We start from the raw sequence: 16,368 nt of genomic DNA, 5'->3' as shown, positions 1-16,368 counted from the left end.
CAAAATACTATAGTGCATTCCACAGTTTAAATGCATGAAAGTATTTTAAAGTAACAAAAACAACAATGCTCACTCACCTCCTAGAGTTTGAGAAAAGGTGGGATGTGAATACTCCCAAGTACCATTAGATGTGAAGTTTCATTTAATTGTAAGTGAAAGGAAATTTTAGCAACAGAACGCTGAAGTTTTTCTGTGGTACTTTTTACCATAAAAGCAGTTTTAGGTAGAGGGACGGTTCTTATCTGCTGAATTTGTACTTTTTTGAGGAAAAACCTGAATACTGGTGTGGTTAGGTTTCTTAATTCAGTGGAAAGCATTTCAAAGCGCTCAGGACACAGCCGAGCATTTCATTTGTTACAAAGAAGAGACAGTCAGTGGCCCCAGTGTCTTGGATTCTCGCGTCTGACCGTGGTATCAATTTTTTTTTTTTAACCCCAAAGATAGGATTTCCTGATATTCCTGTAGCAGCTAGAAAACGCCCCAGGGCAATATGATGTTTTATATGTTGACTTTAAAAACGTCGTCTTTAATTTCATTTCGATTATCACAACAGTTAAAAATTAACGTGACTATATTTTTATATGTTGACTTCTTCCAAAGGGTTAAAACTGGGCGAGGATTCGAGGGGAGAAGCGGGCACCTGGGAGCTAGCACCCAATTGGCAGCCTTTTGTAGTATATAATTTGCCTAAAATTGCGCACTGAGCACAAGCTTTTGTTTTCTAATTGATTTACGGTTTGAGCCACTTTTACCTCATCCCCTACTGTCCTGCACACGGTGCCAGCGAGTACATTACAGTGAGCGATGATAAATTACTGTGCACTTGTGATGCTAATGCGTCAAGAGTAAAAACTGCACACTACGTGGGGCTTCATGCGTTAGCCGCGCGCAGACACAGGACAGCAGAATTTCATTTGTAGCTCAGGAATAACCATTTGTTCATTTGATCGCTTACTGCAATCTGTCTATCAGACTGTAATTGAAACTGAAGATTAAAATTATACTGTTACAGCTTTTAATTTCTTAATTGAGACAAAGTTTTTAAGTGCTTGAAAGGTCTAAGGTGTGGGCAGCGGGGGGAGTGTTGTGAAGACAGACTATGAAATGTATAAAATTTTCTCATAAGTGTGAAGTTTTGGATATTTTTACCAAACGTTCTTTTGTCCAGAAAAAAAGGAGTAGTAACATTTAAGTATGCTGATCTCTGTTTTAAATGTTTGTAAAATTTATTTTGTAATTTCACAAAACTGTATTTTTCCTGATTTTTTTTGGTCTTGGAGCCACACTTAACCATGTGTGTGATTCATTTACACGTACCAAGTTGATTCCCATCCAAATGATGTAAGTCAAAGATAAGTGAAAGAACTTTCCATTTATTAGAGTGCCGTTAATTGTCCCTTTTATTGATATCAGAAGAGGTTTGAAATCTATGCGTAAGGGATATGCAGCACGTGACGGCAGAAGACACAAAGGGAGCCCGCGTGGACACCTGACTTGGGGGGTCCTGGGTTTCTGTGCAGGGGGCGTGCCTACCTTTTGTGAAGTCAGTCTACCTTAAATTTTATGTTTGTGCCGTGTCTGTGGGTTCTAGTATCGAAATAGGAAGCCGCAGATTTATGGCGGCTGCTGGGCACAACAAATTAAGCTGACAGTGATGTATGAGCGCGTAACAGCACGCTGATCCCTCAGTAGCGCTGCTGGACGCCTCCTGCTGCACTTGGCTCTTGTTAGGATCTGTTAGGCAGCTAGATAATGAAATTCTGCTGACTGACTTCTGTTTTCCCTTTTTCTCTCTTCACCTCTGCTTTCTAAAACTTGTAATTCCCAGACTCATCCTCATGCCAACAAACTGCCCTTGAAGGATTCTTTCACTTATGAGGACTACAGGTTGGTTGTGTGTGTGTGTGTGTGTGTGTGTGTGTGTGTGTTAGGGGTGGTTCCTAAGTGAATTTGGGATCTTGGAAGTGCAACATGCTTCAGGAAGAAGTGACCTGTGTGACCATGTAAAGCCTCAAGACGGAGTTAGTCTTTCAGAAGTTACAATGGACAGCTGGGATAAGTGTCAGCATTTTAACGGCCCTGTGGAAACTGCCATTAACCTGTAATGGTAGGGGATTAGATGAGGCAGCCAGCTGATACTGGAGAGGAACCTCCTTGTGGGGTGATTGTGAGGGTTTTTTTTTTTCTTTTTAAATTAGACAATTTTAGTGTTAAGTGGGACTTCTTTTTGAACAAAAAGACTTAATTCACTGCACAGCATAATAAAAAATAGCACTCCACATTTTGTAGAGTTCTTAGAGGATTTCTGATCAGAAAGGAGTTATGTTATTTGTACCTTGAAAGGGGCAGAGTCAGCTTATGGGTAAAAGAGGGTGGGGTTGGCTTGGAGGAGGGAGGGTCTGTGCCCAAGGAAGACCCTGGGGGGCCCTCCTGCCAGGTCTCTTCCTGGGAATAGCCTCCTTAGTGGCTCCTACTGGATGCCTTCTGGCTCCCTTTTCCTTTCATTTCCCCCTTCCTCCTCTCAAGTCTAGATTTAATTTTAAATGATGGTGAGGAAGCCCAGCCATCACTGTTAGTACTTAGGAAAAGGTTTTGAAAATTCGTGAGCAGTCAGGCAAACCTCAGGTTCTGGTTGAGTTATTACAGCCATGGGCTTTTACGTGTTCCGAGTGTAATTCACCTCTTCTCTGGTTGTTCCAGGTGGGCAGTCTCCTCTGTTATGACACGACAAAACCAAATTCCCACGGAGGACGGTTCCCGAGTGACTCTGGCGCTGATTCCCTTATGGGACATGTGCAATCACACCAACGGCCTGGTAACGACCTCCTGTGTGTGTTGTGTTTAATCAGGGAGGCTGTTGTGGTTAAGCTTGAAAGTGGACATTCCACCTACAAACCATTTTCTCTGCCGACTGCCTCCTCCAAAGGGAACAAACACCCCTCCCGCCGCCCACAAATAGAGGCTGGTATTTTTCTCTCCCTGTGTTTACTTAATCCTGAAAACCGGGAACTTGAATCTTACATCACTTTCAAAAACCACAGTGAACTGCATTTATTTGCTAAACCATAATTCCAGCCTAAACATTCATTTTCTTATCTTATTGAACCACAGACTAAACCAAACTTTCGTTTTTCTTATTCTTGTGAAAATACGTTTTATTGAAAAAACCTTTCTTCTTTCTCATTTTTCCTCGTGTGTTCCGTGTTTTCTTCCTTTGCTGACTGTATTTCCGGTTACACACGGTTCTCGGATTCCTTCCCGGCCCCCCTCTCTCTACCTGACATGCTGACACATCTTGGCCCGTTTACTAACCTGCTTTTGTTCAGGAGCGTCCCGGACTCCTGGTGTTGGGGTGGGAGGACGGTGCACTTGGGCTTTCCGCCCTTGGCCTGGAGTGCAGGACTTAGCTGGTAGCGTGAGATGTGGGAAGCGCTGGTGGGGAGACATTAAGAAAATAGGGAAATTTTGTGGTGATCGTTAAATACCCTGTGATGCCGAAAAGGAGGAAGCCTGCAGCATTCTTTGGATTCCAAGCAACAAAGGAGGTTGCCAGCTCTCTGCTGAGGTGGTTGTCTGAGGACCATCTCCTGATAGTCGCAGTAGATCAAAGTATGACCAACTTCACAATAGTTTGAATTTTTAAACATTATACTGGTATACTGGTTTGGTTAATTTTTTTTTGTTGTTCATCTTTTCTCAGTGTTAGCTTTCTTTGTTATTATTAGCAGTATTATAAATAGACTGAGAAAATGCTGTAAATGAGTGTTTCACGACTAATTCTACAAAGTGGCCAGCACACATGTAATGTATGCCAAACTCTTAAGATAGAATACCCTGGCGCTCATTTGGAACGGTCTAGCAACAAGTACACTATTAAATTGTAGAGAAAGACTAGTTCCACTTTTACAATTATATTTTAGCCTTAATTTAATATGCTTCATTTAATTAGCCATTTTAAGGAATAGTACCATATTTTACCATTTATTTTCATTAGTGAATAAAATTTTACATTCTTTCCTCTTTATTTTTTTCCTTCAGAGCTATTTTAAGCTGATCATAAGGTTGAACTTAAAAAATTTTTCAAACAGCTTTTAATATTTGACTATAGTATTTTTCTTTTTTTTGGATTAGATCATTGGTTCCCAAACTTGATAGATCCTTGGGATTTATTTTTTTATTTCTAAAGTTTAACAAGTACATACTTTACTGTAAACACACAAAACCAATTAAACAACACAGAAGCCTCTGCGGAGTTTCCTCCCCCCAGCCACAGGGTCCCTGCCTCCCAGGTTGACGGTTTTGGTTTCTTGCAAACCTCTCCCACCCTTTGCTGTGCATTTGAACCTTCACCTTCACACACACACACACACACACTGGTTTTTGTGTTGCTTTCATGTAAATGGAATTCAATGATTTTCTAATACTGTTCATAAAGTCTTTAACTTCCACAGGCCTGGCAAAACCTCTCTAACCTTTAGAAGGTTTATACAAGATGTTAGTACTTTCCTTATAGTGGTTGTTTTCCCTGCATAGTTAATGCAACCCCTTTGGGGAACTGTTTCCCCTTGTAATTACAGGACTTCATGGGAAATTTTGCCTGGTAGAATTTAAGAATCTATTTTAACACTATGAAGTTGTATATTATATGTATTAACAGTTAATCTCTTTTTTAAAATAAGGTACTTGAAGTTAAAGCTCAGCTTTTCAGACAGATTTTCTTTTGTGAGTGTGTCTATCCTGACAATTGTTGTCTGTCTATTCTGACTGTCACTGAGAGAGTAGATAGAAATTTGTAACCCAGCAACGCCGTGTGCTTCGAACAATGTCTCGAAAACCTGGTTATGGGAGTAGAATGGAAGAATCAAGTCTGTGGCAGTAATTTCAAACCAGTAGCAGCGAGAAGAAGCAGAAGGAAATAAGAGGCTAGATGAATCCCTGGGCCAGAGAGTCTGGTGAACGTGAACTGATTTCCAGGCCACGTGGAAAAACAAATTTAGACAAGTTTATACGACATAGTACTAAGCTGTAAGAAATAATATGTCTTTAAGTTCTGCATGACTTGTTCAAAATTAACATAAGCAGCAGGTCTCCTTTCTTGAGGTGGTTCAGTTTGCACAGAGAAGGACACTTCTACGTAAGTAGTTTATAGGCCATTGTGTTCCAGTAGGTAAAGTGTGTTGGAATAATCGGCCCTGGTATTTGAATATGTGACTACAGTCAGGCGAAGGAGCATTGAAAAACTCACACAGAATTAAGGGAGGCTCTTTTTCAAGGTCTTTCTGAGTATTGAAAATTTAAAAACATTTAGATTGACATGAGGCTTTCAGTCTCCAAGTAAAAGCCCAGGTTTTTACAGTAGCAGACAAGACACCCGCCCAGCCTGTCCCCATTGCACAGACAGGCCTTGGCCCCTGAGGTTCCTCAGACACGAGCACAGCCCACTTCAGGGCCTTTGCACATGCTGTACCCTCTGCCTGAAACATTGTTCCTGGGATGACTTCAGGACGACTCAGACCTCTTCCAGTGAGGCCACCCTGAGCGCCCTGCGCAAAATCCACACCTCGCCTCCCATAAGCCGCCCTTCCTGTCCTGTTGTCTATCTCCTGTATTTCTACCTATTTACTTTTGTGTACTGGTGGCCCGCCCCCCCTTCCTGCCCGCTTCCCCTAACTTCTTTCTTGTCTCTTCACGCTCCTGTTGGGTCCCTGTGGAGCCACGCTGTGGAGCGTTGATGCGCAGTTCCTACTCCATACCTTATTATCAAGGTCATGTTTAGAGTCAGAAAAGTGATTTTTTTCTCAGTGTTGGGCAGGAACTTCATGGAGCTGATTTTATCAAGTGTTTAAGCTGTTCTGTGAGTGGAAGTGTACAAAATACCTGGCTTCTCATTGCTTTCAGCTTTCCCATTGGTCTTGCAGATCAGAAGTATGAAGGATTTCTAGATGTATGGTTAATAAAACGAACAGGCCAGTGTCATGTCAGGAGGCTGAAGGGAGGTCTGGCCCTCCTGGTAAACTGGACTTGCTCAAGAATTTGGAGCGGCACCGGAAGGTTTGAGACAGGAGGTCGACACTGTAATGTCGCCAGGGATGCAGGAGCCACAGTGCTGGGTTTGGGAGACCAGTTGGAAGCTTTTTGCAAATGCTAAGCTAGGCCAGAAAGAACGAAGCCCTCAGTCATGCCATGGAAAGACTGGGGAGGAAAGACCCCAAGGATGATTTAGAAGATAAAATGCCACCAGCTGAGGTGCAAAGAGTTTCTTTGTGACTCCTGTGCCATGACCTTGAGGTTGCCTGGTGCCCGCTAGGACAGGAGAGGTTAGGAGGTGATGTAGTTAGTGGATTTTTTGTATTTATTTGTAATGGGCTTAGAAACTCACAATACAGCTCTCAGAAAATGAATAGGATACAACTATTTTCCTTTGCTTATCTGAAAGTTTTAATTTCTCTAATTTCAGAGTAATATATGTACATAATTCAGGAACAGCTTTTCTTTTTCTGCGATTCTTTATCCAAAGGAAAACCCACTTCAGTTTCTTAAAGGCCAAACATTAGATAAAGACAATATTTGCAAGTCAATTAGAGTTCTCCAGGAGTCCTAAATCCGACTGTGGGGGGCAAATGCCACAGCTTTGCCTCATGGGGGGGCCTCAAAGGCACTAACTTTGTAATAAATGGTTTATGTTTGGCTGAGGCCAGCAAGTGATAATCTATACAATATATTTTCCTAAGAGTACGTCCTTTACTTCAGGTATGGAATCTTCCATAAGAATTTCTGGCGTAAATAGTATTAATTAAAATAACCAAGCATTTCTTCGCTCAGTTTTATAAAGTACGCACAATGCACCCTTCTAAGTACTTTGGGTAGCTTTTATTCTCTAATTGTCCAAAAACAAAAAGGCCTCCCGAGTGAGCGGCCCTGGACATGTTGGGCTTCTTGTCATCTCCAGATCACCACTGGGTACAACCTGGAAGACGACCGCTGCGAATGTGTCGCCCTGCAGGACTTCCAGGCTGGAGAGCAGGTGGGTTGCAGTGTCTGCTGGGGGCCGGCCTGGGGCCCCTGAGTTAATACCGTGCTGGTAATTTAAAAAGGCATTTAACTCGGCCAGAAAATCTTGGGGCTTATATTCAGGATGGTTTGGGAACACATCTTGAGACCTGAAGCTGCTATGCTTTGTGTTGGACCTTTGGATCCACAAAGAAAAAAGATTTAAGTGCAGCCATTTGCACCATTGAGCTAATATTTGTAATAACCTAAAATTTGTAACTGAAAATAAGCTTTGTTGTTCTAGCAGGAGAACAGATTTTTCAATTTTATAAACTGCACTGCTGTCATTTCTTTTTCTGTTGACTAGAACCTTCTTTATAAAGAAGCAGTTTATTTAAGTGGCAAAAACATAAGTGAATCGTAGCCGTAAGATCTATCTCCTTGTGCTTTCACTTTAATCTGAATTTTTAATCAAATAATTTGGGCAGGGGCAAGATTAAGCGATTCGGTAAGTTTGAAAACATGCACCTGTAAAGACCTGTATTCTGTCAGTCTTTTGACCGAGCAGATAATACACAATACCCAGAACTGACGTAGACCCCTGACGTTCCAAATGAGACAAAATGAAAAGTCTTAGTCTAACAAAGCACTGATCTCTTCCTGCAGACAAGTTCATACACCCTCCTGCTGGTTGCAGAGTTGCCATAGGATCTAGAAAGGAATTCCTCACAGACATTGCTTTAAACTCCTGCTCCAGAAGACTCTCTTATACTGAAAGGAGAGGAAGAACGTGCTGAATTTTAAAGGGCACAAGAAAAGCAATAGTCTTGCTGTCCCTCAAAAGGAAAGGCGGGAGGCCTGGGGACCCCGGGGAACCCCAGGATCCCGCGCCTTTGTGCACCAGGAAGGCCCATGTGGGCAGCAGAAGTGATGGTCCTTTTCACCATCTCAGATAGCTTGGAAAGTTGGGGAAATTGCACGCCTTGCTGAAACTTCACCCTCGCCACACATGATGTCCAGAGTAGGTGTGTGGTCACTTCAGAGCTGTGTTGTCACGTAAAGTATATGAGAACTGACCCTTTGTCCTGCTTTGTGTTAAGAATGGATGTTAAGTTTCTTTTATGTCCCTTTATTTTTTCTTCACTGCATCTCAGATTTACATTTTTTATGGCACTCGGTCCAATGCAGAGTTTGTGATCCACAGTGGTTTTTTCTTTGACAATAATTCACACGACAGAGTGAAAATAAAGCTTGGAGTGAGTAAAAGTGACAGGCTGTACGCTATGAAGGCCGAGGTCCTGGCCCGCGCAGGCATCCCCACGTAAGTACAACGGTCAGCTCTTTCCTGCCGTGCTTGAAACATTTCCAGTTGCATAATGTTTAATTGGTGTGTTAATAAAACTTCTCTACAGTGGTTTGTCTTAATCCCTTTATCCCTGTTACACAGCACATTTAAACCTTTGAGATGCGTGGTGATTGACCAGCGTTTTCAGATAAACATAATTGTGTTGCTGGGAGCCTTCACCATCCGTTCTAGGGGATGTGGCCTGAAATCCTCATTAAGTGAAATAAGTGCTTTGGTATCATTAATGTCTTTCACCTTGAAAAGGTTAATAACCTGGATCAATTTGTTTCATTTAATTCTTGGCCACCATTAGTTTCTGTAATGAAGTCATGATCCTCAGTGATTTCAAGAATTTCTGGTTAAATTCTTTAAGGTTTTCTTGCATGTGAGGTGCAAAATGATAAAGAAGACAAGAATTATGACTTATTGGTTCTACGGGGAATGGAGGAACCATTCTTAATGAAAATGGATTAGCCAGGCCTTTTTTGTATTGAACTTGTCAATATTTGATTAATGATTAAAATGTGAACTCGAATTATTGTGAACATTTTTTAAGGCCCACGGGCATGCTTCCTTCTCGTACCGTGTTGTGTGCAGCCGGAGATTAAGGCTGTTAGACTGTGAGAATTGCTGGCAGAGGTGGTTACTGCCATCCTGTCGGTCAGCCAGGCCTCCTGCGTGTTTCAATGACCCAAAACAATGCTTCCATGCTTGAGATGAGATGCTGGAGCGACTTGGGCCCACTCAGCGCTCCTTGGGGTCGGACGGGCTGTAGATTTAAGGGATGGATTTCACTTTGGAGCAAGTAAGTGACTCCAAGGTCACTAATCTCCTTCCTGCTTTTGTCAGTTCCAGTGTCTTCGCCTTGCATTTTACGGAGCCGCCCATCTCTGCCCAGCTCCTGGCTTTTCTCCGAGTATTCTGCATGACCGAAGGTAAATCATTTCAGGGGAAAAAAAAGATGTTCATTTTTTTTAAATTCAGGAAACTGGAAAGCATCGGGATTCAGATTAAAGATAAAATTGCTGGAAACCAAAGTACCTTTTGGGGGAGGACGTAAGATGGTGGTATTGGAGAAAGAAAAAAATTGATCTAGCTTACCCTAGAAATGTTTTATTAAATCCTCAGTGTGTTATCAGTATTTATTTGTAATAAACAATTGTCTATTGCATTGGAAGAAAACTGAAAACATCTTGGATTATCTAAGTGTATCACAATTCTACATTTGGAGATGGAAGTTTTTAATGTGCTTATTGCCGAAGTCTGACAGAGCCTAATTTCACTCACAGTGTACTAATATCTTTAACATGCCTGGAGAAGTTAATGATCAGCTGACCCTGAAGTGACATGGCCCGCAGTGGCGTGCATGGGCCACAGGACTTCATTTGTTAGCCAACTGTGTTCTGAATCTGAAGTTGCCAGCTGGCCCCTTAATGTCAGGCGTCCTGTTAGAGTAAATAACACTGCAAACAGAGTCTGTGTAAGTCCCAAAATGTTCCTGTCTCCAGCCTCTCTTTTCAGGCACAGAAAGAGTTAAACATATGTATGGAGCACTGACTTTTATGTTTGCTTAAGACAAGGCATTTGGGGTTTCTTCCTGAGGTTTACCTGTTGTGACTGTGTTTTCATTTTTCATCTGAAACTGCTGCTCCTCATCCTCGGTGCTGAGGTTTCATTGTGTGAGTGTGTGTGTCTGTGCACGTGTGTTTGCTGTTGTCAACTACCTTAAATCCTGTGCAGAACAGAAAGGGTAGGAGTGAGTGGAGTGTGAGTGAGACAGAGAGAGAGAGAGAGAGAGAGAGAGAGTGAGTGACCGCCTCCCTGAACAGACCAGACGAGTCACTGTCCTCCCGAAGCTGCGGCCCGAGCGCTGGGGAAGGGCAGTTCGGGCCGCAGCAGTAAACCATGGCCCATGGAGGGGAGTCTGCTGGGCTCTGCGGTCCTCAGCTCCCTGACCTTATGTCTGGATCCAGGACAAGTGCTGCCCAGGTCCAAGGTCTTCATCAGGAAGGAGGAAGAAGAAACTTAGTCCCAAAACACAGGGAGGCAGTTTAGACACCAACTGCAGAACCCGCCGAGTGCAAGATGGTACTTGTCCCTCAGAAGCAGCCATATTGCTGCAGCCTCACCGTCCCTCAGGTGAGAGCTTTTGGTGACCTGGTCCTTTGGTAGCTCATCAATTCCATTTAACAAACAAGAGTTCCTTTTCTTGCATGTAATATAGGGATACAGAATTGAATGTCACAGTTCCTCTGCTGAAGGGATTTATAATGAAGGGATGATGGTGACGATAACCCCTATCATTTGTGAGCACCTGCTGTGTGCCTCGTGGTCCTCATCAGCCTGGTGAGAGATAGGGGTTCCCGTTTGACCATTTGACTGCCGTAGAAACGCCAGCTCAGAGGGGTGACCCGACTTAGAGCCCTGCTCTACTAAAGGCAGCACCTGCGCCCAGGCTCCCACGTAGCTTCTGCTGGTTTGCAAATCACATAATCCATGGAAGAGATCCTAGTACTCCAGGGGATGGAGGAACCCATGTTTGACACTGAGCCAGGCTGAAGGGTGAGGGCGCCAAACGCGCAGTCCCTCAGTGGCCGGGTGAAGGGACGAGCCCCGGTGAGGACGGGCGGACCCCAGGCTGGGACTTGGTCCAGGGTTTGTCAGCTGGAGGAACGCAGGGCAAGGAAACCCACTCCGGAGCTGTTGGTTCACTTCCCCGAGAGATGCACAGTTTCACTTTAAAAGGAAGAGAGAGAGAAGGGTCTGCTTCTGCACTTCAGCTTTCAGCACTCGAGGTTGAGGAAGAAAACGAAAACAGTAACCTTAATTTAAGTATTTGGGGCTTCTAAGAAGTTTCTACCACTAAGGGAGCATTTCTTAAAATCTTCATTACCTTATACAAAGACTTCTAGAAACTGCAGGATCAAAAATGTGAAAATCCTGAATTTTATCATGACCTATTACTAACAACGGCAACATAATACATTTCTTCTTTGAACATTAGATTAACTTCTGTTTTCTTAAAAACAAAAAAAATGAAACAACAAAAAAAACTGCTTGAATCATGTTAGGGGCATCGGTGATTCGTTTCTCTCTAGTCAGAGAGACAGTTTGTCATGTCAAGACAATTGATGTATTCTTCGAATTACTCGAAGACTGATAAAAGTTTGGTTTGCTGGCAACAGAAGTTCTTCAGTTTGAATTGTAAATAGTGACAGCTGTGGGGCATTTTGCTCTGAAAGAGATACTGTCTCATAATTACATAAAAAGCCTGGGTGTGTTTCTTGAGGATGAATAGGATCGGCATGTTTTGGTCTTTTGAAGCTAATGTGCCAGGAGAGAAAATGCTCAGAGCAGTTGCTGAATTCCTTCTTCCTCTTAAATATATTTGAAGGTAATTGAGATTTTACTTGGGTTTATTTGTGATTCCTATTTAAATTCCTGACAAGTGAGGGACATAAGCACATTTTTCATTAACTGAGATTTTTATCGTCCATTTTCTTGTTTCTCTCAGTTTGTGGGCTTACTTGTTATGAGACAAATAACTTTGTCAGGTCAACTACTGGAATAAGCACCAATCAGACCTAAATTTTAGAAGGATCAGTGGAGTATTGTGCTGTTTTTCGTTTTTACCCTTTACATTGTTCACCTAAAGGTCTTTTTGACCCAGTTAGTCTGACTGAGCTCATGGCTTGTGGGTAGGGTATTGTCAAAATGTCCTTATAGATTGTCTTTCCAAAGTATCTTGTGTCTTTCAAAAGTACCTCGTGAAAACTATCCGAAGGCTTTCAGTGTTCCTCATAAAACCATGAGAAATGGAATGCAATGCCAAAGCTGGATAGTGGCTCAGGAAGACAGCACCTTGTTTTCCTGCCGGAAACATCTCTGACTCAACTCTGGAGAGTCTGGAAATGGCCTGGCTGACTGAGCGGGGAGAGCTTTTAGCCACGAGAAAGTGACATTGGTGGAGAAGATACTTTGTAAGGTGGATTGCTTGTTAAAGTGAGTAGTGCTTTTTCTCCCCTAACAGATGGCTGTTTGTATTTCTTGCAGAAGAATTGAAGGAACATTTGCTAGGAGATAATGCCATTGATAGAATCTTCACCCTGGGCAACTCTGAATATCCTGTGAGTTGGGACAATGAGGTCAAACTTTGGACGTTTCTTGAAGACCGAGCCTCACTTCTTTTAAAAACATACAAAACAAATATTGAGGTAATTAGATTATTGAATGAGGATTTGAACTTTGTCATGTTTTGAAAGATGCTTAATAAGAGATTCCTTCCTAAATGTAAATTGCTGTAATTCTTTAGCAAAATTGTGCATTTGAAATTTTTATTCATCTTAACATTTTTCTATTTAACACATTTATACTTATTGAAAGAGTCATATTGAGGCATTGTTGATTAGAAGATAAAATTTTAAAATTATGTAATACTTCTCTATAATTTCTAATTCATAGCGTACAACAAACGTGAGTTTTCATTTGAACTTTCAAAGTTTGCCATTGAGTCACTGGCTTGAAATACTTCTCGTTCATTCATTCACTCATTCATCCATTGAGCCAAGGGCTGAGCCCTGGGGCTCCGTCAGTGCACAAGACAGAACGAGTTCAAGACTAAGTGAAGTTCTCTGTCATTGTGTTAGAGCACCATGTGATTTAGGCTCTTCTTTTTTGCTTTATGATAGTTTTATCGAGGTATAATTTACATACAGTAAAACTCACACTTCTAAAATGTACACTTTGATGTACATATATAGTCTTTCAACCACCTCAAGTTCTAGAACCTTCTGTCACCCCCTAAATTTCCCTCATGCCCCAATCCCCAGCAACAACTGATCTGCCTTCTGTCTCTGTAGTTTTACTGATTTAGACTTCTTATAATTCATTTTGCTGCTCTTTTTTCATTTTCCAGGAAGACAAGTCCTTCTTGAAAAACCATGATCTTTCTGTTCGTGCAACAATGGCCATCAAGTTGCGCTTAGGTGAAAAAGAGATTCTGGAAAAAGCCGTGAAGAGTGCAGCTGCAAACCGGGAATACTACCGCAAGCAAATGGAGGAGGGGGCTCCACTCCCCAAGTACGAGGAGAGTAACCCAGGGCTGCTGGAAGGCGGCGTGGTGGACTCGAGGCTGCCCCTGGTCCTGAGGAACCTGGAGGAGGAGGCCGGCGTGCAGGAGGCCCTCAGCCTTGTGGAAGCCGTCAGCCGGGCCAAGGCTGTGGAAAACGGGCTCGTAAATGGCGAAAACTCTATCCCCAACGGGACCAGGTTAGAAAAGGAAGATTTAAATCAAGAGCAAAGTAAAAGAGCGACCGAAGATGCCAAAGAGCCTTCAGACAGCACTGAGGACGTTAAAGAGTAGCTCTGGGGGTGCGCCGTCTGCTGGGGGTTCAGTCGCGCACAAGTCCACGGACAGTCCATTCACATTGCTGTGTTTCCTGTTCACGTTTTTGGTTTTGTTTTTCTGCAGAGAGAAAAATATGTTTTTGCTGCTTTATATAAAAATAATTTTTTTAAGTTATTTAAAAAAGATCTAGCTTCCCTTTTTGATTAAGATTGCCATCTTGCTTTTAGGCAAAACAAACAAGTTACAAACCATGACAGCAATGGGGACGAGAGGTGGCTTGGAAGATTTTGCAGACCCATTGTGGGCAAATGTATTTTCTTCCTGGGGAAGAATCCGGCTCCTCTGTCAGCTGTGCTTTTGTGGGCCTGTCAGCTTGACAACCAGAATTAAAGCCTGCTCTGCCTCCTGCCAACAGGACTGGGTGGCGGAGCTCCGGGTGTTTGTGTGCTGGTGGGGCAGTTGCACAGCAGAGAACAGGCTTGAGGTTTGGAAACTTAAGAGTCTGGGCAAAAAAAAAATTTTCCTACAGCTATAACACCCCAGTACCAAAAGCAAAGTAAGGTGGCAAACTTATTTTTAATAGTTTTAAATGTTCATGATAATCCTAATTATATAAACACACACACACACATACACATATCTAGTGATTTCTAAAGATTTGTTTACTTTTGTGTTTTGTGTTACTGTATTAAGAACTTGCCCTTTCTTCTTGAATCAAAGTAGGACATGCATCATCTTCCTAATTTTAACTGTTGCCTCTGATTTTAAAGTGATGCATTTGATTTCCAGCTTCGGAGATGGACAGTTTGCAAACCCACTGGCCACAGCTCTCCAGCCAGGTTCAGAGTGAGGTGGCTCCTGGCTCTTCCGTTTTCAGAACAAGCCAGAGATTTTCAGAGCTACACTTTTGAGTAAAAGGCCTTATTAAAACGAGAACATGATTAATGCTTTTGTCTGTTCCTTTCCTTTGGCGTGGGACAGGACCTTAGCACCGAGCTTTCATGCAGACCGTCTTACTAATACCCCCGGCAGGTTCGGAACCTCACCTGTGCTGTGCTAGCCCTGGCTGGGGTTTCAGAGAGGAATGAAAGAAAGGCCCGTGGTCACCCCTCACCAGCCCTACAGGGGACCTGGTGGCAGCAGGAACACAAAAAGAGGGCCACTTAAGTTTGGGGGGAAGTAAAGGCTTGGCATGGTGTTCTGGTGGAGGGGGGTGTCATCCATCCCCAGAAAGCCCCCAGTGTTCAGCTTATGGATTACCGGTCTCCCTTCTCTATCAACTTTTACATTGAGTCTGATGTTTCGCTAAGCAGATCACTCACTTTGAAAATGCTATGTGAATGATTCGCCTGGCTGTTGGGGTGGACATTGCCACACACAGGTCGTCTGAGGATGGTCACAGTGTTTCTCCTTGGAGAAGACAGCTGTCCTGAGAACACCTGTCTTCTGGGGCTCGGCAGGTCAGGTCTACCTGCCGCATCGGACATGACTTGGCAGGTTTCATCCTTCTGGGAGGTGGGCAGCATCCTTCTGCGTCGGCGCCTGTCACTTGCTGCGTTGCTGATGTGTGTGTACTTTGAACTCACTGAGAAGAGGACTTTTGGGGCTGCCATCTCCCCTGTCCGTGTGGTACCCGAGGGGCCTCACCAAAAATAGGAAATAGTCTCTGAAGCATCCTCATTAATTCCCAAAAGGCAAGAGCACTGTGGTACTCAAGGAGTTTCCTACTCTGCTTGTAGAAGTCCCAGAGACTAGAACTTTCATGACTAACTTGTCTGTAGATGTATTTTCTCATTGGATTAAAAGTTGTCAAATCTAATACTGAGTTTTTCCTTTAAAAAAACACAACACAATTCAGAGATAAAATAGCGTCATGAGATGGATAGTTTCTGGAATGTTCCCTGGAGATCTGAGTTTGATGGAGCTGGAAGAGCACTGGACTGGCGTCAGGATTCCGGCCCGAGTCATCACAGCACCACCAACGATGGCTGTTGGGAACCTCGGGCCTCAGTTTCCTCATTTACTTGTAAGATGAAAGAATGGTACTAAATTATCAAACATCCCTGCTAAAAAATCTGGAGGCTATTCTGTCCATGAATTCCCCATCAGCAGCATCTGTTTGTTAAGGTCATTGGATCAGAAAGTGATTATATGTCAGGCTCCTAATTGAGGGACATAAAATTGGTGCTCATAAGAACAGGACTTTCTGATGTCAGAAGACAAGAGTATCTATTGAACAACATTATTTCCTCAGTTGGGTAGAATGGCCCTAGAAAGACTGGGAGGGTGGCGAGACCACAGCAAGCATTAGTCACCCCTCAGCCCTGATTCGTCTTGGCAGGTGGGGTGCTGCTGTACAGACACTTGGAGCCAGAACTTCAGCGTTTGAAAATGGAGGAGAAGTGATGAAATTGGCATTGAAGAACCCTCATTGCCATCTGTCATGAAAATAGACCTTTCTCTCAAATCGTTTTAAAGTTTACTTTCTCTTAATGCTGTTGCATACGAGGCTGTTCAGACTGGTCATTGGAAAAATGCCAGCTTCTGCTTCTGTTTCGTTAGCTCTGTGTGTTATTTGTGTAAACAGTTAGCAATTAGATTTCACCAGCCTAGAAAAACCACTCAGTTCTTCCACGCAGCCTGGCAATTGATGGGTGATTTCCCCCCATAGTTTCTAGAACAGGCT

The 16,368-nt window shown here is 43.0% G+C and overlaps 1 protein-coding gene across 4 annotated transcripts in view; it reads left to right on the top strand.

The window, feature by feature from the left end:
* SETD3 (SET domain containing 3, actin N3(tau)-histidine methyltransferase) overlaps window positions 1-15,501 on the top strand; it is a 61,467-nt gene extending 45,966 nt beyond the window's left edge. For all 4 annotated transcript variants that reach the window (XM_074326951.2, XM_074326952.2, XM_019751574.3 and 1 more), the window contains 7 exons: window positions 1,829-1,887; window positions 2,701-2,815; window positions 6,950-7,024; window positions 8,145-8,311; window positions 9,185-9,270; window positions 12,389-12,549; window positions 13,251-15,501. In XM_074326951.2, the coding sequence (XP_074183052.1) occupies window positions 1,829-1,887; window positions 2,701-2,815; window positions 6,950-7,024; window positions 8,145-8,311; window positions 9,185-9,270; window positions 12,389-12,549; window positions 13,251-13,697 (1,110 nt within the window). In that variant the 3' untranslated portion in view covers window positions 13,698-15,501. The remainder of the gene's footprint in view (window positions 1-1,828; window positions 1,888-2,700; window positions 2,816-6,949; window positions 7,025-8,144; window positions 8,312-9,184; window positions 9,271-12,388; window positions 12,550-13,250) is intronic.
* The last annotated feature ends 867 nt before the right edge of the window (window positions 15,502-16,368 follow it).

The sequence above is a fragment of the Rhinolophus sinicus genome, chromosome 3, assembly GCF_057876585.1.
Source record: "Rhinolophus sinicus isolate RSI-liver-muscle chromosome 3, RSI-T2T, whole genome shotgun sequence".
In the NCBI taxonomy this organism is placed as follows: Eukaryota; Metazoa; Chordata; class Mammalia; order Chiroptera; family Rhinolophidae; genus Rhinolophus; species Rhinolophus sinicus.
The sequence above is the reverse complement of the archived record's forward strand: the minus strand, read 5'-3'. Positions and strand labels throughout refer to the sequence as shown.